The sequence below is a fragment of the Rhinolophus hipposideros genome (assembly GCF_964194185.1).
Source record: "Rhinolophus hipposideros genome assembly, chromosome: 2".
NCBI classification, from domain to species: domain Eukaryota; kingdom Metazoa; phylum Chordata; class Mammalia; order Chiroptera; family Rhinolophidae; genus Rhinolophus; species Rhinolophus hipposideros.
The window spans coordinates 103330119-103356223 of record NC_138048.1 but is presented as its reverse complement, the minus strand read 5'-3'; the positions used below and the strand labels follow the sequence as shown (position 1 = coordinate 103356223).

The 26105-nt window shown below is 39.0% G+C and overlaps 1 protein-coding gene across 1 annotated transcript in view; it reads right to left on the bottom strand.

Annotated features, from left to right (window-relative positions):
• Window positions 1–23314, bottom strand: part of MORC3 (MORC family CW-type zinc finger 3) — a 41399-nt gene extending 18085 nt beyond the window's left edge. The window contains exons 1-9 of the mRNA XM_081067678.1: window positions 23071–23314; window positions 14074–14146; window positions 10853–10985; window positions 9747–9961; window positions 9083–9230; window positions 7446–7593; window positions 5563–5691; window positions 5236–5355; window positions 2816–2913 (exon numbers count right to left, since the gene is read on the bottom strand). Of these exons, the coding sequence (XP_080923804.1) occupies window positions 2816–2913; window positions 5236–5355; window positions 5563–5691; window positions 7446–7593; window positions 9083–9230; window positions 9747–9961; window positions 10853–10985; window positions 14074–14146; window positions 23071–23109 (1103 nt within the window). The 5' untranslated portion in view covers window positions 23110–23314. The remainder of the gene's footprint in view (window positions 1–2815; window positions 2914–5235; window positions 5356–5562; window positions 5692–7445; window positions 7594–9082; window positions 9231–9746; window positions 9962–10852; window positions 10986–14073; window positions 14147–23070) is intronic.
• Between the last annotated feature and the right edge of the window lie 2791 nt (window positions 23315–26105).

Sequence of the window (26105 nt, the reverse complement as noted above, 5' to 3'; positions counted from 1 at the left end):
CTTCATATCTAGCAACCTTAGACTACATATTACTTGTTCCTTTAATTTTAATTTGCAGATTTTGGACTGTCTGTACACTTAAATATTATCCTCTACAGAAAAGTTTTATTTCTTCCTTTCCAACACTTTCCAACAAATAATTTTCTTTTTCTTGCCTTATTGTACTGGTTATTTCCTCAAGAACAATGGTGAATTGCTGATATCCTGTCTCATTCTCATTCTTGGGGGGAAGCTATCAATAATTCACCATTAGAAATGATGCTTGCTGCTTTTTCTAAATACTATGCCTTTTCAATTAATGTTTTTTGTAAATGTTCGTTTTTTCCCTAAATCACAAATGGGTGTTGTGATTTATCCAGTGCTTTTTCTGTACCTATGAAAATAACCATGAGTTTCCTTTTCTTAACATCAATGTGATGGATAACATCAATTTTTGAAAATTAAAAACCACCCATGTAGCTTGGTTTTAATGTATTATCCTTTTCACATGTCACTGGATGGTATTTGCTATTATTTTAATTAAGATCATGATAATCTTGATCATGAGAGACTGACATAAATTTCCTTTCTTGTATTCATGAGCTCACTGCTAACGTTATGCGGCCTCATAAAACCTTTAAAGAGTCTGTGTAGGACTCGTGCCACGTCTTCCTTAAATGTTCGAATATGTGGTAAGTTTTCTAAAAATTGATTCAGTTTCAAAGGAATGTGTTCATATCATCTAAAATGGTGTAAAATTATTCATGCTAAACCTTTGATATGGTTTTCTTCTGTAGATCTATAATGTCCTCCTTTTCATTTCCAATATGGACCATTTTACTCCTTTATTTCCTTAGTCTTCCCAGATGCTTATAGACTTTATTAATCTTATCAAAGAATAAACTGCAGCCTTTTTGATTTTGTCAGTTGTCTACCTATTGTCTCTCGGCTCCAATTACAGTGTTTCTTGCTCAGTTCTGTGATACTAGAGCTTGATCCTGTAAACATTTATCCTTTGCCAGCTTCAGCAATGTTAAACTGGATTAACGGGCAATGAACCTGATGGTTGACGGTATGAGACACTTGTCTTTTAGGTTTTGGTAATTAATCAGGTTCTCGCTGCTATAATTTGACTGCTGCCCAGTGGCCATGCTCTGCACGCCAGCAAGAGACCAGTTCTTGCATGCCCGGATCCTTGGGCAGACAGATCTCCACAACTAGCCCCAGCCCACCACAGCCACGGGCAACAGGAGGCCAAGTGTACAGACTTAAGTGGCCAGGCCTTCTGCAAGTTTCCTGCTAAGACAGGTAACGTGTTTCCCCGAAAATAAGACTTAACCGGAAAATAAGCCCTAGCATGATTTTTCAGAATGATATCCCCTGAACATAAGCCCTACTGCGTCTTTTGGAGCAAAAATTAATGTAAGACATCAGGCTGGCCCAGTGGCTCAGGTGGATAGAGCTCCATGCTAACTCCGAAGGCTGCCAGTTCGATTCCCACATGGGCCAGTGGGCTCTCAACCACAAGGTTGCCAGTTCAATTCCTCGAGACCCACAAGGGATGGTGGGCTCCGCCCCCTGCAACTAGAAACAGCAACTGGACCTGGAGCTGAGTGAGCTGCGCCCTCCACGACTAAGACTGAAATGACAACAACTTGACTTGGAAAAAAGGCCTGAAAATACACACTGTTCCCCAATAAAGTCCTGTTCCCCTTCCCCAATAAAAAAAAAAAAATCTTAAAAAAAAAATTAGTGTAAGACATGATCTTATTTTGGGGGAAACATGGTAGTTTATTCCTGTGTTTATCACGATCTCTACTAGAATTCTGAACCTCTAAGTTCAGGAGCAGGGAGGCTTTCTCATAGTTCCTGTACTGTCTATTCTTTTCTTTTTCAGCCTAGATGTAATAGCTGCTCTTTTGTATTTGCTAGTTCTGGATACCTACTGTCCTTTTACCCCTTTTAGTAATCGTCTTCTATTATTTTAACCTCTGAATATTTATTTTCTTTTATTGTATGTGTTTCCTAATTCACTGATTTTGCTCTAATGTTTGTCCTTCCTTCCACTTTGTTTTATTTGTTCATTTGAGGAGAGGGCCTATGATATGTCTACCAAAAATACATATTTACATGACGTTTACATTCTACTCCATAATTTATGTTCACTAGGACTCTGTGTGCTTCCTAAATTTACAAGTAATATTAATAGTCATATTTATTCTATGGCTTCTAACCACTCGTAAAAAATGTGAGTCTTGGGCCGGCCCAGTGACTCAGGTGGTTGGAATGCTGTGCCACCAGGAGGTCGCTGTTTGATTCCTACATGGGCCAGTGAGCTGCATTCTCCACAACTAGACAGAGAACAATGGCTTGACTAGGAGTTGAGGGGGGTAGGGGGCAAAAGGGAGGGGTGGGGGAGGGGTAAAGGTAGGATGGGGGGGTGATGGGGGGACGAGTCTTTCTATCTAAGGTACACAAGACTAAATTACCTTAAAGTTCCCATCTAAACACAAAGTTTCAGGATTTTATGACTACACAAAAAGTATTAATACCTTCAAGAAAACAGGAACTTCCTCTATTTTATGTAAATCTCAGAAATACTTCATCAGTAAAGACAGGAGAGAATAAGTTTCTACTTGTGAGGGAATATAAAACAATTCCTAGGATAAAAAATGATGGTTAAATGTGTTTTCTGTGCAAGCCTTTCACCTACCCATTTTCTTAAAGTTCTATAATGTAAAAATATCCACGAGAGAAAAAATTCAGCTTAGAAAAAGTTGTGAAAGTATTTCCAAAGTAAACTGTAAAAAGTCAATCATTTAACTAGGTAACATACCTATACTCGTTAGTATAGTCGAAATCTTGTTTATTATGAGTCGGCTTCAGGAAATTACACTCGATAATTCCCACTACTCCAACACCCATGTTGTTTGCCTGAAAGAGAAAATGAAATTGGCGTTTTAAGCATAAGCCATGATGCTCAAAATAATTACCCTTCCACAAAGATTTACAATTTGTACGCGACATTTCCTGTATCTTGTAAGATTCTCATGAACTTTAGACAGAAAAACAGTGTCTGGTAGCTAATTTACTTTTCTAGGAATCAATTCCTAAATACATTAGAGCCTTCCTCTAAAACACTTCCACTGTTGTCGAGTGTCCAATTAGGTAAGGATTGTCACCCTCAATTTTTCACAAGGAAAAAAGGACCACCTCTAGTGAGACGCAACTTTATAGATAGTGGAAACCACACATAACTAACTCATTTCTACACCCAGAGCCTAGCAAAGGCTCTGGCACATAATGTTTCATACATTTGCTAGATAAAAGTTAAAGTCGTTTATCCAGAATTACACATTCAAGTTGGCAATGGTGATGAAATAAAAACCTGAGTCAGTTGAATTAAAGTTATTTTTTAAACCCTGCTAACTAAAATACTGAACTCAAAACGTATGAGTCATATTATGATTATATGTGATTATCAAGTGTACTTTGTTCATAACTTACTTCTTGGGCTACACAAAGAGAAAAATCGAAAGAACATGCAACCTAATGACATGAAACTTTATATAACTATAGAAGAAACCACATAAATCTAATCATAATCCTGCTCTATTAAAAACCATCAGTAGTTCCACATCTCCTACCATTTGGAAACCAGGTACCCTTCAATTTGTACTTCTTGTTCACCTTCTTTCCAGCCTCATCTTCCTGTCTCTCACATTATCCTATCTCCCACTCATCGTCTGGTCCAGATAGCAAATTACTCCCTTCGTGCTGTCAGTCTCAGAAGCCCCTTTTCCTTCCCTTTCAGATATTCTTTTGTCTGCCTGGAAAGCCCTTGCCAGACTTTCCAACACAGTACAGAATCATCTCAGTCACCACTTTCTCCAAACAGCCTTTTCTGAAGCTCCAGGATACACGACATTCCTCTCACAAAAGGAGCTCTGAGGGCATGCTCTGCATCTTAACTTTTTATGCAGAGCATTTGGCAAGGCCAATCAGGATGGGTATCTGATACCTATTTAATAAACGTTTATTGAATCCACAGAATGCAAATACTAGGTCCAATCCATCATCTGGTAAAAAAAAAGCATTAAAAGTTGGTTATAAAAGCCTATTTTTTATAAGGTCATTATAAAATTATACATAATGCAAATTTAACTGGGTGGGGAAAAGAGTTATATATCTTACTTAAGTCCAATTCATAAATAGTAAAAGAAAAAAATTGTTTATATTCTACTTGTAGCAGATATAATATTTCTTTTGAATCCCAAAGCACTTGAGAAAAAGGCCTATTACCAAAAATGCATTTCAATAACCAGTAAAATTCAGAAACTTAATTATAGAACATTTCTGGTGATAATTACTATTCCAACTACAAATGAAAATCAGCATTTTAAATAAGTTATTGACACTTCATATCATGGTTGCCAGAATGTTGGATTTATTTGTTGGCCAATATTAGTAGTTACAAAGAGCCCAATATTCTGTATGCTGTATTCTGAGCTCATACCATGTAAAATATGTAAGAGTTACAACCTTTTAAAGGATATTCAAGATAAGCCCACGCTATCATACTGTGTAGAGCTCACATCATTCTACGAAGAATTCAGAATGAAGATGAAAAGTCATAGAAATGGAAAACAAAAAATGCCTAGACTCAGAACCTTGAACAAAGCTGACTTTCAGAATTTATCACTGCATTCGTAATACACACACACCAAAAAACCTTTCTGTGAAAACATGTGAAGGATAAACAGACTGACATGGGACAACGTTCATCGTCCTAAATTAAATTCTACAGTGGAAGTGGCTTAGGAGGAAGGCTCTAATATACTTAGGAACTAACTCCAAAGTAAATCACCTAGCATACTGCATTTTCAGGCTCCTGAATCAGCACTAACTATAACCACCAATTGCATTCCAGCCTGAAATAATCAGGGATCCATATCCAAATGCAGGAAAAGCTCTGCATCCTTGTCTGAGATCCATACTCATTGTCAGGTCTAGGGAAACTTACTTATTAGACCCTATTTCCTCATCTATAAAACAGAGATAAAATATTCTGTCCCCCTCATTAAGTTTATTCAGGACCAAATGAGAAATTAATATGAAAGTATTCTAAATTCAAGGGACATGCCAATATTAATAAAAACACTGACATTTAAGTCATTAGACAAAAAGCATATTATTTCACATTTGACCCAGTAACAAGTTACTCTTTTATAAAAGATATAGACATTTTCAGCTTACCCTTAACTGACATCCAACTTTTTCATAAGCTTTGATGAGTCTATTTTTGTGATACATCATTATCCCATAATGATCTTTATTTCTGCAGTTGAATCCAAAAGTAATTCTCACTGTTTTGGTCTTAAACGTTAAGAAAAATTTTGAACACATCACCTCACTCCCTGCAAATCATCCTTTCTATTTCATTAGTTACTGAGTACAAAAGTGCATAAAAAAGGGCAAAATTAGAGAGAATTAGAATCCTCATCGAAAGGAGAAAAGAGGAGGGGGAATACAGCTGACTGACATAGCTCTAAACAACATCATAAAAAGGAAAATAAAGGATACTAAAAATTTGGGTCGATAAACATCACGTTCGATGTAGGCAAGACTCTTCGAAACTAGCTGCGTCTTCACTTTCTGTCCACGTATGATGATCTGCGTTCTTGGTTTTAGGTACAATATACTGCAGTAAGCCTGCAAAGACACAACAATTACCTATCCTTTTGAAATAATTATCTATAGATTTGTTCAACACTACTTACGCATGTATTTTAAAAGAAAGCTACCACTTTGCTTTCATAAAGGACCCATTAACTCTTCAATAATACTGGGGGTGCCAAAAAAATGTATACACGTGACTTGTATTCATCTTTTGCTATTGGTATATATTGAGTATTACCATTTTAATACAGTTTCTTTCTTTCTTAAAATGTGTATAAAATTTTTGGCACCCTTTGTATATGTTATAAAGTTGTTATTAGTTAATATTTTATTACTTTTTGTTAAAAATAAACTCAGTACACTGTAGCCAGTAAAAATGATTTGCAGAAAACAATCTATTGACCTATATTGATATGTTAAGTGCAAAAAAGTTACAAAATAGCATGTCTGGTATGATCTATTTTAATTTTTAAAAAATGTACATATGTACAAAAAAGGACTATATTTTCTGACTGTTCTGTCAACTGCATGTATTGCTGTTATAATTTTAAAAGCACCAATAAATTTTATTTAGACCAAAAAATAACTTATAATATAAACTAAAGAGACTGTTTTAAGTTGGAAAAGTAGAAATTGTAAATAATGCACCAACATGCAGAATAGGCAAACATAGTACTGTTTCAAAATTGAACTTTAACAATTAGCTGTTATCTAAATGTGTTTTCAATTCTTAATGCATGAACGTTTAGATTACTTTAGAATCTTAACCACATTTTGCATTCCAAAACATGTTAAAATATGCTCTTCTCTGTCTACCTCTCCAAAGTATCAGAAATCTCTCCAAAGGAAATGAATTGAGTAACTGAAGGATAGATAAAAGGTTCAACACAACAAAAATGTGAACTTTTCTCTTACTTTTTCCCCAATTCCTGATTTCAAAACTGGTGGTTTTATCATTTAGAAAATTCATTAATGGTATTTTAAAACACTGTATTTCATGGTACATTAAAACCACACCATCTGCTCTGGCTGCCTCTAAACCGATTTCATACTTGAGCAAGATTTTCCAGACAATTAGGATATACTTCAGTAACACGTTGCAGTATATCAAGGAATAGTAAGTAATATCTGCCATTTTAATTGCTAGGATCTCAGAAAAAATAACTTGTAAATATCAAATGTATCCTCAGCGTAGGGCTATGGAATCATTTCAGCACAAAAAATATGGGGAAAAGTTAGTGTGTATCTTATAGTGACTAAGAAACAATATTATATCAACATTGTTATATTGAGATACTAATTTCCTCAATCTCAAAAACATACCCATTTCCAAAGTCAAATCTCAGATATTTATCACAAAATTATATTAATGTACATTATCTCTAGTCTATGAATAATCTATTGCTTTAGGATGTCAAGGTAAGGGTGTGTGTGTGTGTGTGTGTATTCTATAATATTTTAAATTAAAAAAGAGAAACTCTGAATTTGGTATTTTTCATTGAATCAATCAATATAGCCATCCTAAAATAGGATACTGATTCTAGTACTCCTGATTTAATAATATAACCACATAGTAAAAGAACTACAAAAGCTGATCGATTTGATGACTTCACAATTAAAAAACTGATTGTAAGCAAATAAAACAAGTGTGCTTGTGAAAAGTTTAATTAAGCTGGTTCATGTCTGAGATACTTTCATTTAGAGATCAATGGCAGCATTTATGACACAAGTGGGTACCATCCACTATCTGACGATTTTCTCATTTCCATAGAGAGCCGGATACATACCCTTAGGGAGTAGTCACTCTCAGGGGCAATTTGGTCCATCCGCTCTTGCTTCTTGTACCCCTTCTTCCCTGTTGCCTCATCTAAATCTTCTGGAATTCTGATATCATATTTATCCTTATCAAAATCAAACTCTGTTGCATTTCTGTAGCTGTAAAAGTAATTTTTTGAAGGAGCTAAATTTAAAGTTCACAGCAAGCTCAGCAAGGAGCTACTATTAGTTAACAAAACACCTATACATGGAAAACATCATGATAGGGAAAACAAAAGCAAGAAAAAAAATGAAAGATAAGAAATCTAGGAAAATGCAAAAAAACTGAATTCACTCACACACTACTGGTGGCAAGATCAAACAGTAGGGCCATTCTGGAAGTTTCCTCAAAACCTAAACATGCAACTACCATATGAGCTTCAATTATACTCCTGGTCATTTACTGTAGAAAAATGAAGACTATACTCCCACAAACGTTTAGAGCCCTATTTGTAATAGCCAAAAACTGTAAACAACCCAGATGGTCTTTAACAGGTGAAAGGTTAAACAGAGTGATCCATGCACACAATGCAATATACTGGGCAAAAAAAAGGAAGCAAAATATTGACACACACCAAGAGCCTGACATACACCAATTCTCCAGAGAATTAGGCTGAATGAAAGAAGCCAACCCCAAACAGTTTCACACTATGATTCCTTTTATATAACATTCTTGAGATGACAAAGTTATAGAAATTAAGAATGCAACAGAGGTTGTCTGGAATTAAGGAAGGAATGGGTGTGAACATAAAGGGGCAACCTGAGGAATCCTAGTGGTGATAAAAATGCCCAGTATCTTGACTATATCAATGTCCACATCAATAGTACTAATGTAGTCTAGTTTTATAACATGTTACCATTGGGGGAAATTGGGTAAAAGGTATATGAGATCTCTCTATTATTCTTACAACTGCACATGAATCTACAGTTATCTCAAAATAAAAAGTTTAAATGAAAAATAAAAAACGGCAGAGGGACAGGAAAGCAAAAGCAAGAAAAATAAAAGAAGGGAATACAGGATGCTAGAAAAGCACAAGATTTAAAGTATTTTAGGTTTACCACACTATTTGTGCTTTATTCCTATGGTCTCTCAATATTACACATTCATCCTAATTTTAAAACTTTTACTGCTAAGGTCTTATCCTCACAAGGATAAAGATCTACAAATTTTAGCAACACTGAAGTGTCATCTAAATTACTTTATTACCAGGTGCTAAATCATGCTTAGCTTTCAGTAATGGACCAAATGGACAAAGACTTCTCTTTTAACTTACACAAGTTGGGACTTAGTGGGATTTTTGTCTTCTCATTCCTTGTTTGTTTTTGTTTTTTGAGGAGGGGGTAGAATAACAGAGTGAGAAGAAAGTGCTATGGAGACTAAATGGCAGGGCCAGGAAATTTATTTTTAGTATTATGAAATTACCTCAAATTGAAGCCAAAGTGGCCTCAATAAAATACCATCGGAAAAGACAAATCATTAACTATACCAAAAAATGAGCACCTCTCAGTGGATTTCTACTCCGTAACAATGGATGAGCGTAATAAAATCATTCATGCAAATGCACTTTCCTTCCCAAATGATTAACAACTAGCTGAGGTCTATACTTACCTTCTAAGATTCCAAATGATGATCCTCGTCCCCTTCTTACCCATAATAGCATCCAGTTCTGCTAGTAATTTCTGTTCCGTAGAAAACAAAGAATGTTCCAGAATTGCAGCGAGACTTGCTTTTGATTCCACTGAATTAATCACCTGTCGTATATCTGAAGTTAAAGACTTACACCAACAATATTTTTTACAATTTGTACATGGAAACCAGAAACAGAAAAACTATTTACGAAATTATTTTCTAAGTTTCAAAATGGCAGTTTGACTTCAAATGAACACCAGAAGGATGAAGTATGAGCAAGTTTATTACCCTAACTAATTTAATGGTTTCCAACATTTGAAGTGTATTTATATAAAAGATATTCTCCTCGAGATATCTTGCTTTTCATGGTAATTAGTGAAAATGTCAAGCCAGACCACAAAAGTGAAATAAAGAGGAAAGCTCCAGGAAGCTCAACATAAATGCAACCACCTAACAGTAAGGATTTCCATAGCACAACTCCAACAGAGAAAGGAACAAAGGCTTAGTCAAGGCAATAGACAGGAAAAAGAGCTAGAATGGAAGGTGTGATTAAAAAACAAGAATCTGGAGGAGGGCAAGAGGCTTGAATGGTTGCCATTATTTCTTTAGTTTCTACACAGCTATTTCAAAAGCAAAAGGATATGGTGTTTGTTGAATGCCACTATGGGGACAACAACGTGTTCTGCTTTTATGGCCTCCAAGTAGGTCTGAGACAAGAAGCCCACACTCATGCTTTCCCCATTTTTGGTAAAAACGATTGCATCTCTACCCAAACGCATAGAACCTGACTTGAAACCATTCCCATACAATCCAACTGGGACATGACCATTCACGGTGACTTTGTCGCTGAAGCCAAAGCTACAAAGAAAAGAAAGATTGAAAAAACAAATATGCATCAAAAATTGTAACATGTAGAAACCCTGGGTTTCTATGCTGGCCTCATCCTTCCTAGATGTATAATCTTGAGCAAATGACTTATTCTGCCTTGATGTTCCTCATCTTTGAAACGAAGGAAACCAAGCCCACATCACAGGGGTCTTTAAGAATTACACACGCTAAAACAGGAGCCCATTGCCAGGCACATCCTGACTAAATGGCTAAATTATAATTTGGACCCCTGGGCCCTTGATATTTCACCCGATGAAATCTCCAGTAAATGGGAATGGGTCTCTTTTTCTCAGTAAGCCTGATGGGGTTACTTCGACTTTCGGGCAGCATAAGAAATGTTTGAGGAACAGTAGAAGGGTCTGCTGCCAAATTCTCCCTCTCCCTTGTACCTGTGGTATGCCTCTGAATTTCCGTTTCAGGCACATCTGGCTTCATACTGACATCCTATTCTGCAACATGAGAGCCCAAGGCCTTAAAAATTACTTTATGCTGCTTCCTCAGCCTCTGAAGTCCTTTAAAATTACACCTCCACCCCCAAAAAGTGGTGTTTTATTGGAAATACTGATTAAAACTAATTTACACTAAAGTACAATCAACTGGTATCAAAGTGCTACAACTCTACAAAGGAACTGCAGAATTTCAGGTTAAGTCAGACATGGGGATGGTGTGATGAAAATGGTAGGACTGCGTAATAACCTAACAATAGTAGAAAACGATGGAAGACTTAAGAGAATAGAGCACACTATGGGGGAATAGCATTTCATATGCAAAAAACAAAAACTATGGGCAATAAGTATGACACATGAGACCCTTGACCTAGGAGAAAGCAATGAGTTTAAGAAGTATGACACTTTTACATACCTTAGCATTTTATGCAATTTATCTGAAGTCATACCATTCCCATTATCAGTGAATGTCAAGCATATATAGCTCTTTATCAATGTTTTATCAATCCATATCTGCTTTGCATTCACATCAGGATCGTAGGCATTATCTGAGGAACAAATGTTTTGAAAATTTTTCAATTGGCGTTTTAAAGAAAAGCAATTAGTTCAGAACAATCCTTTAACAAGCAATGGAATAACATGTTATGAAAATTTTAAAAGCTGAAATACTAAAGAACTCTTTAAGATTTGAAAACATGGAACTAAAAAACCATATCCTGCTATATATTGCTCATCAATTGTTAACAGAATGAACTCTTTCCAAAGCCCTCGATTCATTCGAGAGAGCAAAGACTGGTACCCACTACACTGAAAAAGTGTAAAAGCAAGAAGAATCACTGCACTACAGAGATAATCAAGATAAGAAGGTCCTCTGCCCAAAGAACTAACCTAGCCACTATCATAAGGGAAACTAGGAGTTGAGTGTCCACTGGCCTACAAGTTGACATGGAAGACACAATTTGGTTATTAAAGAAATGAGAAAGCAGTATCATTTTCTGCTAAGCTACATACACAGATGAAGGTTTACCTTCTACAGTTTTTCAAATTGTGACCCTTTTCAATCATTAAAGAGAAAACCACAGGCCCAAAATGGCATCACTCATGGTAAAAGCCCATAACATCAAAACTAAATTTTAATACCTGATATAACTGCAGTTTTAACCTCTCAAATGTTATTTTAATTAACCTTAACCAGTCTGGAATTTTCTGGACAAGGACCAGTAAGGTAACCTGTCACGTAGGCCCAGGCCCTTTCCATCCCCCACGTAGAAAGCAGAGGCAGGGCAATCTGCAGGATAAAAACCTTTCTTCCTCTTCTCTTCCTCCCCCAAAAAGATGTCCCCAAAATAATCCATTCTTTTCTTTCACTAATAGCTCCCTTGCCCATCCTGCTTCCTATAAAACCCTTCCATTTTACACAACCCCTCGGAGTGCCCTTCTAGCTACCAGACAGAATGCTGCCCCATTCATGAGTCACTTCATAAAGCCTATTAGATCTCCAAGCTTACCTAGTGGAATATTTTTTGTAAGTTTTTTTTTTTAACTTTTATTTATTTAAGTGTGTTTTTCCAGGACCCATCATCTCCAAGTCAAGTAGTTGTTTCAATCTAGTTGTGGTGGGCGCAGCTCACACTGGCCCATGTGGGGATCGAACCAGCAACCTTGTTGTTAAGAGCACTGCGCTGTAATCCACTGAGCTAACCCGCCGACTCCCTCAGTGGAATTTTTTTTTAACACAATCTAACTGAAGTTTCTGGTGGCTTTTGCACATCTATGATCTCTGTACACCTCATTTAACATCCTTGTTTAGCATCCTTGAAAAATTTCAACAGTAGCAGTAATAATATCAACTTGTGAATTATCTAAGATCATTTGAATATCACTAACTGACCAAAAACTACTTTTTGAGGTGTATTTTTAAGTGTTTGTTTTATAATATAAACAATGGTTCTCAAACTATCCTTCCATTAAGGCTGCCTACAATTAAAATCAAATCTCAAACCTTTTTTTTTAATCAACTATTTCAGGAAAGACGGTGTTACATTAAAAACTTAAAATTTGAGGGCGGCTGGGTGGTTCAGGTTGTTGGAGCGTTGTGCTCCTAACACTGAGGTTGCCGGTTCGATTCCCACATGGGCCAGTGAGCTGCACCATCTACAGCTAAGATTGTGAACAACGGCTAGACCTGGAGCTGGGCTGCCGCCGTGAGCTTCCGTGTGCAGCCAGCCGGTGGTCAGAGAGACTGGCTCAACTGGGTAGAGTGCAAGGCTCATAACACCAACATGGGCCAGTGAGCTGCGTCCTCCACAACTAGACTGAGAACAATGGCTGGAATCGGAGGGGGGAGGGGGGAAAAAACCTTAAAATTTGATAAACCACAAAAAAAGCACGATGACTTTCAGTTGCTCTAACCCAGGGGTGTCCATACTTTTTTCAACGTTTTTCACCAAGGGCCATATGCGGTAAAATACACAAACAGCCGGGCCACTGACTCCAGGTGAAGTACGTATTGCCTCACCTGGTTTATTTAAGTAAACTAAATATATTTTTAGAATTTGCTGTGGGCCAATAAAACATGGATTGCACGTTGGCCCGTGGGGTCACAGTTTGGACACCCCCGCTCTAACTGAAAGCTAGAGAATCACTATTATGGGAAGGATAGATCCTAGGTTGGGTAGCTCCTCTGGGTTGCCATCAAAAAATAATAACTGAATAGCTGCAATGCTATAGCATATCTGGGGCTTAAAAAACAAACAAACATCCAAACAGCCTATATCAGCAGGGAGACGCTGAAAATCTAACTATACCAAAGAAAAGAAGGGTGCTCAAAAGTTCCTTCTTTTCTTTTTTGTGCACCATCTAAGATACAATGTTTTGCTGAAAATAAGACTGGGTCTTATATTAAGGTTTGCTCCAAAAGACGCATTAGGGCTTATTATGTTCAGGGACATCATGCTGAAAAAAATCATGCGAGGGCTTTTCTTCTGGTTAGGTCTTATTTTTGGGGAAACAAGGTAGAACCCTTCCTTGATTAAGAATCTAAAGTATATCTAAGAATTCCTAAGATTATAATTTTCCTTTGTTTCTCAAACATGCTTAAAAAGAAAATTCATGTGCACGAATTTTTCCAAGAAAAAAATATCATGACCCATAAAGTAAATCTGACAACCTTACTTTTCTCATGTTCATTAAGTCATTAAAATACAACCCTATACCTTGACTATTGTCAGAAACAAGAATTTATTCCCACAAATCTAACATAACATTAATACTCCTACATATTAATACCAGAAAATGAATCTAACGTTATACATACTTCCCAACCATTAAAAAACATAATTCCCCTATTTCTGAAATAGACCTATCTCTTTCATAATCAGAATAAAATATTTTCAACATAAATGTTTCATGAACTTGGCAAATTAAAATACTTTGACAGTAGTATAAGTAGGGTTGAACAATGATTAATTTGACATCCATTTGAATAGCTGTTATGCTAGGTAACCTTTACTCATAATGTTATCATTTAAAATAACATTTGTTTTTTTAAAAAGCACATTTACACACTTTTTTTCAATGAAAAGCTTTTCTAAAACTTCAATTGCCCACAGATTATGAAATGTCAATTTTACATACCTATTAATTCAGCAACTGCACTGAATGGCCAAGTGTGACTAGTAGAATTTGTATGTAAAAACTTCGGGCAAAGCTGAAACAAACCAATGATTTAGGTAAATTAATTCAGGTCTTACTTTTAAGAACAGAAACTGAGAACAATTCTGAGAGTCTTAAATTAACTTATAGTGGGCAAGAGAATATGAGAAAGCAGTTAATCAATCAATAGCTGTGGACCAACAACAGACTGCTCACATTCCTGAAGGTACGCTGCAGCTTTGAAGCAACTACTGCAGTGACCGCCAGACTCCACAGCATCCTGACAATGGGCGCACTTTCAGGACTGTTTCCCGCAGCCAATCAAAAGTAGTAAACGCCTCTTCCTTTCCTAGGACTGCCCCGTTTCCCCTTTTCCCACCTCCCCACTCCCACCCTTATCTGTAGCCAGTGTCAATTCTTTCAGAACAACTTATATCCGTCTTCCCCAGAACATAATGTATAAAAGTGCTGTCAAGTCCCGGACTGCGGACAGGTTTATCTTAGCCCTGCTGCTGGTGGTTTAGACTGCACGCCCCAGGATCGGGTCTTTTTCTGGCAAGGATTTGCTTCAATAAACCCTTTCGTTCAGAAAAGCTTTCAGCCATGAAAGCTTTCTTTTTTTGGTATTAAAAAAACAATATAATTTTCTGTCCTTGTGTTAAACAACACTGAGACCAAGTAAAAATAACTTAGCTGCTTCTTTCAGGATATACCTGGAAAATATAACCTAAAGATAAGATTCTTGGAAAATAAGGCTGTGACTCAACTAAATATTAGTTTACTCATCAAGACTTGTACCAAAACACTTGCCTCTTTATATCCACCAATCTAAAGCCATGACATCATAAATTACCCAATCCCAGTTACAGACCTCACAAGACCTACTTCAAAACTACCCAGCCAATGCCCTAAAATCCTCTTTATTTATTTATTGGTGTGACAATTGTTAGTGAAATTACATAGGTTTCAGGTGTACAATTCTGTATTACATCATCTATAAATCCCACTGTGTGTTCACCACCCAGTTACTTCTCCTTCCATCACCATATATTTGATCCCCCTTACCCTCATCTCCCTCCTCTCACCCCCCCATCCCCCCCCCCCCCCCCCCCCCCCCCGTCATTTCCTAATCTTCCCACTAGGAGACACAACTAAGACTTTGTCCTTAGTGCATTAGGCTTAACAAACTTAGCTTTGCTTATTAGTCAACAGGCTTTTCTGGTAGTCTGTTGGAAGTCAATACTTGACACTTTTAGTATTTACTCCAAGTTCATTTAGTGAACTTGTAGCAGTAGAGTACTATACATCTACAAACCTTTTAAACAATGTCAAGTAATGGTTCATATGCAACAAACCCTGATTTCCAAACATAAAAATGTTTGATTTTACTCGCAGTATGGAAGACTATGCCAATCAACCTCATGGTATAGAGAATCTAAATTCCTGAGTAATGTGTTAGGTTGGTGCAAAAGTAATTGCTGTTTAAAAGGTTAAAAAAAATCGCAAAAACCCCAAGTTTTTCACCAACCTAATAAATATCAAATGTATAAAAACGTACAAATGGTTCTAAAAGGATGAGGCTTGAAAATTTCACATGCAGAGAATTTCTATGCAATGAGGACTTTTTCTGCATTCATCTGGAACAGATTTTCTCATATATAAGGAAAAAAAGTGTCACTTTGTTTCATGTGAAGAGCCCTGGAAACGTGGTTAGATTATAAATTATGACAGCCACACTTGCCGTGCTCAGTTGCTGCGACAAGGTGTCAGAAAGAGCTCTCTACTTTTCCTCTGTCAACATTTGATTTTAGACAATGCCCAAGCATTGGTTCCCATTAGGTTGAAGTACACAGGCGAAAAATGGTATTCTGTAAAACCATCTTCCAACTGGAGTATGTGTAATTTGGACCTCCTATGGTATACGCATGTAATATAGCACACAGTCATGTAATGTGGAGTATAAGTAATTCAGACTTTCTAAAGCATACACCACCAAGGGCTTCTAATGAAAATCCATTTCCGGATATTCATCTTACACAAGAAGCCTTTTCTCTAATTAATCTACCTAAGAATGTGCCAGCAGTCAGATTTTCCAGTCCCAGTTCTTCCCGTTGCAGATTCGTCAAGCTACCATTTTTTTAAAAAAAGGTATATTCCTTTCCCTTTCTAAACCTTTGGGTGTTTTTAAACCTCTGGCTACCAAAGGAGAAAATGATTAATCGACCACTTATAGTTTCTGTCTCTGTTTTATGCATTTCTGTCAGGTGTGAAATCTGGCGTTAGAAATGGGGTCTTTTGGTCCATGTGGCAATACTTTGATTTTAGACGCATGGCAGAGTGTGGCGCTAGGAATGTCAATTTTCATTTAATGACTTCATCGTAGACACCGATTCCAAACTGAAACAGTACAAATTGTTCTTGAGTCAGAGTCCCAGGAGAGCAAAGCAAAGAAGGCATCAGTAACGAACAATGAATGCTAAACAGTGGCTTTTTGGGTATTTAAGCATGAGCAATTATTTTCAATTATTCTCAATAATAATCTCTAGAACGTCACTAACTACAATGAAAAACACTCTTGAACAGCCAAACAGCAGTGTAACACACACACACACACACACACACACAGCAGACATACTATGGGATATGGAATATATTTAATTAGCTATGTGATACTGGAAAAGAAACAATCTCTGTACTTCAAGTGCTGTCATCTGCAAAAATGAGGATAACAGTATCAGCTTACAGGGTTGTTAAAAGAGAATTAAATGACTTAACAAGTAAAGAAGGAATTAAAACCAAATAAGATTTGAAAACGGGGATGTACTGGGGATTAGAGTGGGGTGCTTAACTGGAATACAAAGGTTTCGGTTTCAATGGTGAGTCAGGGATAGATTTGGCAGAAGAGAAGCAAGCACTTGGAAGAAACTGCCTCCCCATACCTTCAATAAAGAGACACGAAAGAGGGCATCTGCCTAATGGGAAGCTTGTCTGTCTCGTTGTGGACTCTAGGTCAAAAAAAAAAAACCCACAAAAACATATAATGTGACGTTCTGTAAAAAGAGGCATGCCTTCACTTGAGTTAGTTTCAATTTATATAACCTGCGGAACCACTGTGGAGACAGCATCAACCAGGCAGCACAGACTCCCCTAAGTCATTATTTGGAGAATATTTGACTACACCATCTAAAATAACGTTCAAGGAAACAATCCACCAGGAGAAAATGTTAGCAGACAAGACACATGAGTACCAGACACACTCCCCCGCCACCAAAACATTAGGTAAAAAAAAAAAAAAAAAAAAAAAAAAAAAAAAAAAATCAACCTATAAAATAGGTATCCCTGTAAATAACTAGACATCGCCAAAGTAATTTCCAAAAAATCCACACACACACAAATGAGATGCTATAAAGACCACGTAGATTTTTAAAGAATCAAAATTTAAGATTTAAGAATCGAGTTACAAATTTTAAATACAAAACTTTTTAAACATGGAAGCTTGAACACCTGGAGAGTGTTTACCTCTGGCTCTGTCCTGAATCTGTTCTACAATAAAGAAAGAAAAAAAAAGGCATAAATCCAGAAGAACAAAAAGAATTGATGGACAATAGTAGACAAAAGTCAGTAGTTTGGAAACTAGAGATAACTGATTTAATACCCTGGAAAGAGATAAATCTAAAGCCTATAAATGGGAAACCCAACGAAAAGAAGCAGGCCAGAAACTGACAAAATCCCACAAAGGTTTACGGATTAGATTTCTGTGCCTTTCGAATCAAAAGTACTAGAGGCTGTATGAAAACAAGATAGGTTGAAAGTCTTTAAAAGAAGCAATTAAGATTCCCTGAGATCCTTCTTTCATCCTGAGCAACCTGCAACTACCCTAGGCAACTCCATATAAAACTGGAGGTGTGTTCTCTAGAGAAATTGATGGAAGCTCAGGCACAACTGATAAGAGATGGGTCAAGAGCAAGCCAGCAAACAGCCCAGAAATAAAACCTCTTACATATGGTTGAACAATTTTCCAAAAGTGTATAATGACCATTCAACGCGGGAAAGCCAATCTTTGCAAAAAATATAACTGGGAAAGCTGGATATCCATATGCAAAAAATGAAGATGTACCCCTTCCTTACCTTACACCATATACAAAAATTAACTCAAAATGGATCAAAGACCTACACATAAGAGCTGAAACTACAAAACTTAGAACTACTATTCAACAACAAAAAACTAACAACCTAATTTAAAATAGACAAAGGAACAGCTATTTCACATCACTAATCATTAGGGAAATGCCAATCAATACCCCAATAAGGTACCACCTCACACTTATTAGGATGGCTACTATCAAACAGCAGAAAAATAAATCCACTTCACAAACACAACAACGAAACCAGAAAATAACAAGTGCTGGGAAGGATGTGGAGAAAATGAATCTCCTGTACACTCTAAGGGAACGTAAAATGGTGTAGCCACTAGAGGGGTTCCTCAAAAAATTAAACACAGAATTACCATATAATCCAGTGATTCCACTTTAGTATATACTGAAAAGCACTGAAAGCAGAGTCTCAAAGAGATATTTGCATACCCATGTTCAGAGCAACATTATTCACTATGGTGAAAAGATGGAAGCAAACAAACTGTCCATAGACGAATGAACAAACAAAATGTAGTACACTCATACAATGGACTATTATTCAGCCTTAAAAAAGGAAATTCTGACACATGCTACAACATGGATGAATCCTGAGGACATCACACTAAGTGAAATAAGCCAGTCACAAAAGGACAAATACTGTATGATTCCATTTATATGGGGAAAATGGAATGGAGACTTATTTTTTAATGGGTATAAGTTTTAGTTTTGCAAGATGAAGACAGTTTTGGAGACTGGTTGCTCCACAATGTGAATGTACTTAACACTACTGAACTATACACTTAAAAATGTGTAAGATGGTAAATTTTGTTATGTATATTTTACCACAATAAAAAAATAAATAAAGTCAGCAAATTGAGCAACGTGAGACTATCTCCTTTCCCCTAATGAGCTTCCAGATGAGCTGGCAGCCAGGAGCAGGAAACTAGATGTAGCTCTAGAAAATGGAATGATTTCTACAAGTTCTATTTGGTGCTATTTTATTTACAATTGTGCTTTCTGAATAGCATCTTATTTTTGTTGTTCTCACTTTTTAAAAATTACCGTAAAACATTTTTTACTTATTTTCAGCATACTTTTATGGTCTAACACATCCATTCTTTTTTAAACTATTTTTTTTCAGTTACAGTTGACATTCAATATTATTTTATATTAGTTTCCGCTGTACAGCATGGTGGTTAGACATAAATTATTATACAGTGATCCCTGATTCACGAAGTACCCACCTGGCATTATACACAGTCGCTGCTAACACTTCCATTCTTTAATGTCTACAGATACTGACATAGGGTGCCCCCAAGGAAACAGATGGCTCCTTCCAGCTGATCACCCAATACTGCCACCCACCAAAGGACTAGCTCTACTTAGGTATGTACATTTCCCAATCAGCTTTTAGTGTCCTACTTGGAAATGTAAGCAGAAGGCTAAACATCTCCAGACATTTGAGAATGTATAAAATTAGAAATCAAAACAGTCAAAGAAACAAAGAAGGCAATGCAGAGTAAAAGAAAACTTCAAAAATACTATGACTAATATGCCCAGTGACAAAAACAAATATTTTGTCCAGGGACAATTTAAGAAGATAGAGAATAAAATGGTGTTTATGATAATTAAATACATGGAAAGAGAAAGGTAGGAAATCAAATGTAAGAAGTCTCCCAATAAGTAAAGAAAAAAACAATGAGAAGGAAAATAGGAGACAAAAATAGAACAAAAAAAACTGAGGGAAGAAATCTGTTAAATAAATGAGAAAAATTTCCAGATATTAAGGACTTGAGTTTCCAGCCTAGGTGCCCAATACAATGCATAGGACTCTATTAAATAAAACATGCCTTTTAAACTCTGACAGAAATCATTGGTAATCTAGAATTACAAACCCAGCCCAATTATATATAAAGAGCAAGCAATGGTAACCAAAACCACATTACCAGGAAATAACATGAAAAAATTTTCTTCCCATGTACTCTGTTCTTAGGAAATTGCACCTGTTTTTAGAAGGATGGATGGGCTCCACCACTACCAATAACAAAAAATAGCAAATACTTACTGAGTGCTTATAGCATTCACAGGCCCTTTATATGCACTTTGTCATTTAACTTTTAAAACAACCCTTTGAGATGGGTAAGATGATTTTCCCCACATTTCAGACTGGAAACTCCAGCACAAAGAGGTTAAAGTAACTTGCCCAAGGTCACATATCCAGTTGTCAGTCAGAATTTGAACCCAGGAAGGTGGGCTCCAGAGCCCATGCTCTCACTACTGTGCTTGCCAAGGGAGAAAACTTCAAAAGAGGAATATGTAGGATGGAGACACAACAAAAAGGGGAAGGCAATGTCCAGAAAAATGATAAAGGGAAGTCCCCAAATCACAAGTGAACCAACAAAACTGACAAATACTGGGTGTGCTTGAACACATCTGGAAAAGATTTTCCTGTTCTCTCAAAGTTTGAATTAAATGGTGATCAATGAGTACAGACAAAAACTAAGCAAACAAGCAAAAATACAAATCAATTATTAACTTAAGGGAAAAAGACTGTATAGCAAAAAAACACAAAACCACACAATCATAGTTCTGGCTGGCTCTTTTGTGAATAATGGTAAGAGTGATAAATCATACAGTAATTCAACCAAGAAAAGAGAGATATAAGCGCTGGAAGGATGGAAGGAGGTGAAGAGTGTGTGTGTGTGTCACCTAAATGCACAGCAGGATTTCTGGAAAACAACAAAATGGTATCAACATTTTACTTAGAAATACAGAGGCAAAAAGCAAATATTTAAATAAGTTTTTGTCACTCCATATTCCATCCCAGGATCTCCCAACCTAACTGATTTTTTAAAATTTGCATACATTATATTCACCCTTTGTGCCTTAAGTTCTATGGCTTCGGACAAATGCGAGAGAACTCATTACTTCCTAGACCCTCTCCCTGAGGCAAGCATTTGAGAACTATACACAAACGATTGAGCATAGCCATATTCTAGTGAAACTTATGTGCAGAAACTGAAATGTCTATTTCACATAATTTTCCTGTTACAAAATTATTATTCTTTGATTTTTTTCTAGCTGTTTAAGAATCATTCTTAGCTTGTGAGCCATACAAAGACAGGTGGCAGGCTGGATTTGGCCCATGAGCTGTAGTTTGCCAATTCCCGTCCTAAAGCAAAGAGCCCGGTGGCGAGTCCAGAAGCTACAGATGGGAGACTTCTGTCAATGAGGTTCCAAACAGCCCGTGTCACCCACAGGAGTCAGCACACGGACAGCTGCTTCACCAAGGCAGCCAGCTAACAATATGTGTCTCTTAAGGCAGTTTTGACCCTTATCTTTGCTCCCTTACTCCCTGGCCTCAATCTTGAAGAGCCAGACATGAGAGGTAAGGGAAAGGAGAACGGATTCAAGGGCCGACACAGGAAAAGAACAGCTCCATCCTCTTCCCCACCAGTTTCTGGGCCTGAATTTGGCCCAATCTAGGAAGGGCTGGTGGGGGAGGGGGACACGACAAATAAACAAAAGATTTTAAAACAGATAATGTCAGACTTTACCACACCGAAGGCTAATTGAGAAGCACTAAATCTGCCCAGATTCACCGAGGTGTGGGGAAGAACTAGCAAATAATGTTTAAAGCCAGCAGTAAGAAAGAATAAAGTTACTCTATATTAAAACTACTAAATGCTGTATCATCCAATAAACCCCTTACGTAACCCAAGGACCTTTTATTCAGAGTATGTAAAGAACGCTTAGAAATCAATAGATTCCTTAAAAAAAAAAAAAAAAAAAAAAAACAGAAAAACGGGCAAAGGGGACACATAGGTATTTTTTACAAACACCAAAAAAAAAACACAAAAAAGTGAAACGTGAAAAACTTTCAACCTCACAAGCACTCGGGGAAATGCAAAACAAACCGATACCACACTCATCAGGAAAGACGAGAAACTCCGACAATACCAGGTGTTAGTAAGAAAGGGGCCAAATGAATGGAAGTCGCGGGGCAACGCACCATTTCAGAAGTGATGGCACTGCCCCGTGGACGTTAAATGTAAAGAGACTGGACCGGCCATTCTTTGGCAAGAGTTAACACGCTCAGGAGAGGACGGACGTTTCGGCACAACACCGCTAACTTTTTTAGGACAGTCAGGTAGGAAGGCCACGCCCACATTTTAGGACGTGCGATTTTAATTCGTGTGGTGTGAGCGCTCCTCACTCGTACATTCAAGCAACGAGGAAGGATGTCCAAGAACCCAAACGAGAGGCGGCGAGGCGGCTAGAGGGGCAACAGGAGAGCTCGGTGACCCAGGGAGTCAGGCCCCGCGGCTTCACGACAGGGAAGCGGCAGGAATTTAAACGCGTGAGGGAGACTCGTCCGGGCTCGCTTCACCCGGTCCGGCTGCCAGGAGGTCACGGCCGCCGGCACTTCTGGCCGTACACTGCCCTCCGTCCCCCTGCCCGGAGCGCCCTGCGGACCCGCAAGCCGAGAGGCTGTCCGGCCGGCCGCCGAGGCCTCCCCCCCGGCCGCCCGCGGCGAGACCGCCGGAGGGACGCGGGAGGAGGGGCCCCGGCCCCGGCACGCCCCAAAGACGCCGCGGCAAAACAGAAACCTAACGCGGAGGAAACGAAACTCAGCCCGGCCCGCACAGCCCGGCCCGGCCCGGCCCTGCCCGCCGCCCAGCCGCTCCGCCGACCCGAGCGAGATGGCTGCCACTGCCCGCGACCCCACCGCAGCCGTAGCCGCCGGGCCGGCGAGTCGCCACCTCCCACTGCCGGCCCTCCCCTCGCTTGCCCGCCTGCCCGCCCTCCTGGGACACGGCCCGCTCCACCCCTCGCGGCTGCTCACCGCGCTGAGGCGGATCCCGCTGGGCTGCTGCGCCGCCATCTTGAGCGAGCTACAAAGCCAGGACCGGCCTCCGCCGCAACCCGACTGGGAGGCGAAGGAACGATTGTGGAGCCTGCTGTGCCCCGCCCACTTCCGGGGCGGGACAGCGGGGCGCGAGGCTGCCCCGCCCACCCACTTCCGCCTCCACGCACCGTCGGATTGGGTGTGTGGGAAAGGCAAACTGCCTGGCGGGTTAAGGCTGGCTGAGCCCGAGAGCTCGGCGGGGGGCAGGGCGCATGCGTGAGGCGCGGCGGCGTGGTGGCCCCTGCGTTACCTGGAGGGTCCCAAGTTTGAACCCTGGCGCGCTGTGCGCTGCAGGCTCGCAAAGTTGCACTCTAGGTGCTTGATCTGACCGGACGTAAATTGCACTAAGAAAAGCCATCTTATGCCTGTCAATGTCAACGTGATTTGAAAATTTATTCACGAAACATACTTTTTGGATTTACCCTGCAAGTTATTAGCCTGATAGAGTCCTTTGCCACATGCACATTTATTAAGTCCTTTCGTTCGAGCCACATGCACATTTATTAAGTCCTTTCGTTCGAGCACACTTATTTGTTGTCGCCTTGGAGCGGGCCGTAGGGCTGAGTAGGTTACAGAAATGAGTCAGTCAAGGGCTGTCAAACACTGCAGGTAAAGAAAGGATGCAAAGGATTTAAAAAATATATCCATTGCGTTTTAATGATTGTAAACGTACTATTTTCTTTGTAAAAATTCAAATAATACAGAAATAGAAAATAGAAAATGTATCCCCAGTTCCTTCACCAGAACAAGTAAACAATTTGGTGTACGTTACTCCAGACTTACTACATACATATTACATACATACTATTTACAATGTGGGATTAGACTTTACAGAGTCTTCTGCAACTTGCATTCTCATTTTACTTAATTATTTCAACTTGAAATTTGTAAGTGCTCATTCTTTAATTAATGAAAACATAAATGTCTTGCAGGGTGTCCTGTGGGGTCTCTGGTCCCGCTCCCCACATAAGAACGCAGGACACGGTGAGGCCAAAAAGGAACACCCACGGAGCCATAAGCAGGGGAGTCATATCACTATATTCTCGCTGGCGGCATCCGCCTCTCTGCAATCCGCTCTTGCTAGCCCCCATTTTTTCTCTGCTAGCGCGGCCACAGCAGTTATGTTAGTGGCCAATGGCTCACTGGTTACAGTTGACGGCCAACTAGCCACAGCTGATGGCCATCTGATCACAGTTGATGGCCATTTACTACCCGAGCCAGCACCTTTCCACGTGAGGCCGAGAGCCTGGAAACTGCTTTTTGGGGGCTTTGTCCCCACGATAAATGATTGAGAAAATGTTTTTTTAAAAAACCTGTTGTCACCACTGACCATTGAGTAAATGACATAATGTGAATCACATAAGAATGCTAGTTAATTTCATTTGAAATGGTATGTATTTGGTAATTTCTCGGGTTTCCTCCAGCTTTAAGACTGTACTGTTACATGCAAGGATCTTTCATCAACTACTTATTGAGCATCTCTTGGTGACAGGCAAAGTGAGCGTGCTAAGGATTAGTGGTGAGCAAAATAGAGAAATTCTGCTCTTGTGGAATTTATGATATCAAGGTTGTTTATTAAATACATTGTGGCTCATTTGTGAGTTGTAAAATCAATTTGGAAAGTCTTGACCAGCACTTTGTAAAAAAACAAAATAGGATTTTAATTTAATAGTATAGTGCACTGTCTAGGCCTAAATCCAACATCTTATTTTATAGCTATGTGATGTTCAGCAAGTTACTTTGCTTTGAGATGAGATTAGCCTGGATTATCCAGGTGGCCCTAGATGCAATCACAAGTGTCTTTGCATGACAGAGGCAGAAGGAGATTTGGTCACAGAACACTATTTAACCACTGAAGGAGAAAGACTTGCCTAGGAGAAAGGTACTATGCTACTGGCTTTTTGATGATGGAGAAGGAGCCATGAGCAAAGGAGCCAAGAAGCTGGAAAAGGAAAGAAAACTCCACTCTAGGACCCGTAGAGTTTACAATAGGAGCCAAAACCCTGCAGACACCTTGGCTTTCAGCCCATTGAAACTCAGTTTAGACCTCTGGTCTCCAGAACTAGAGGAGAATACATTACTGTAGTTTTAAGCCACTAAGTTTGTGGTCATTTAGTAGAGCAGGAATAGATAATAGCTTAGTGTCGTGCGGGGTGTCCGGTGGGGCGGCCTGCGGGGTCTCTGCTCCTGCTCCCCACATAAGAACGCAGGACATGGTGAGGCCAAAAAGGAACACCCACGGAGCCATAGGGAAGTCATACCACTATGGTCTCACTGGGGGCTGGGTTTACACGACGTGCGACCTGCTGTCTGCTTTGCTGCCAACCGACCAACTCTCCTCGACTCTCCTTACTCTCCTTCAGTCTCCTTCACTCTCCTCGGCTCCCCTCCGTAGCCGCGACAATTATATCAGTGACCAATGGCTTAATGGCTACAGCTGATGGCCAACCAGCCACAGCTGACGGCCATCCACTATCTGAGCCAGCACCTCTCCACATGAGGCCGAGAGCCTGGAAACTGCTTTCTGGGCCTCTGTCCCCACATCTAGTCATGTACAAGTAAATACCTGTATGTACAAATTATTGCCCCCCCAACCCTCGCTTTTTAACAATTGAGCATACAGTGGATTTCTACATTCTGAAGACTTACTCATATGGATGAAATGTGAGGCAAACACATACAGGTTAAACTTGTAGTAGGTTGGTGTCATGCAGGGTCTCTGGTCCCGCTCCCCGCACAAGAATGCAGGATATGGTGAGGCCAAAAAGGAACAACAACGGAGCCATGGATACGGGAGTCATGCCACTATATTCTCGATGGTGGCTGGTCGAGACACAGAAGCAAACATCCACCAGTACCCCAACGAGGAGTCTTCCTGCACCCCAGTCTCGCTGGTGGCCAGGTGAGACACCGGAAGTATGATCAACATGATCTGTAATCCACAATCTGCTTGCTAACTGCACTTGCTAGCC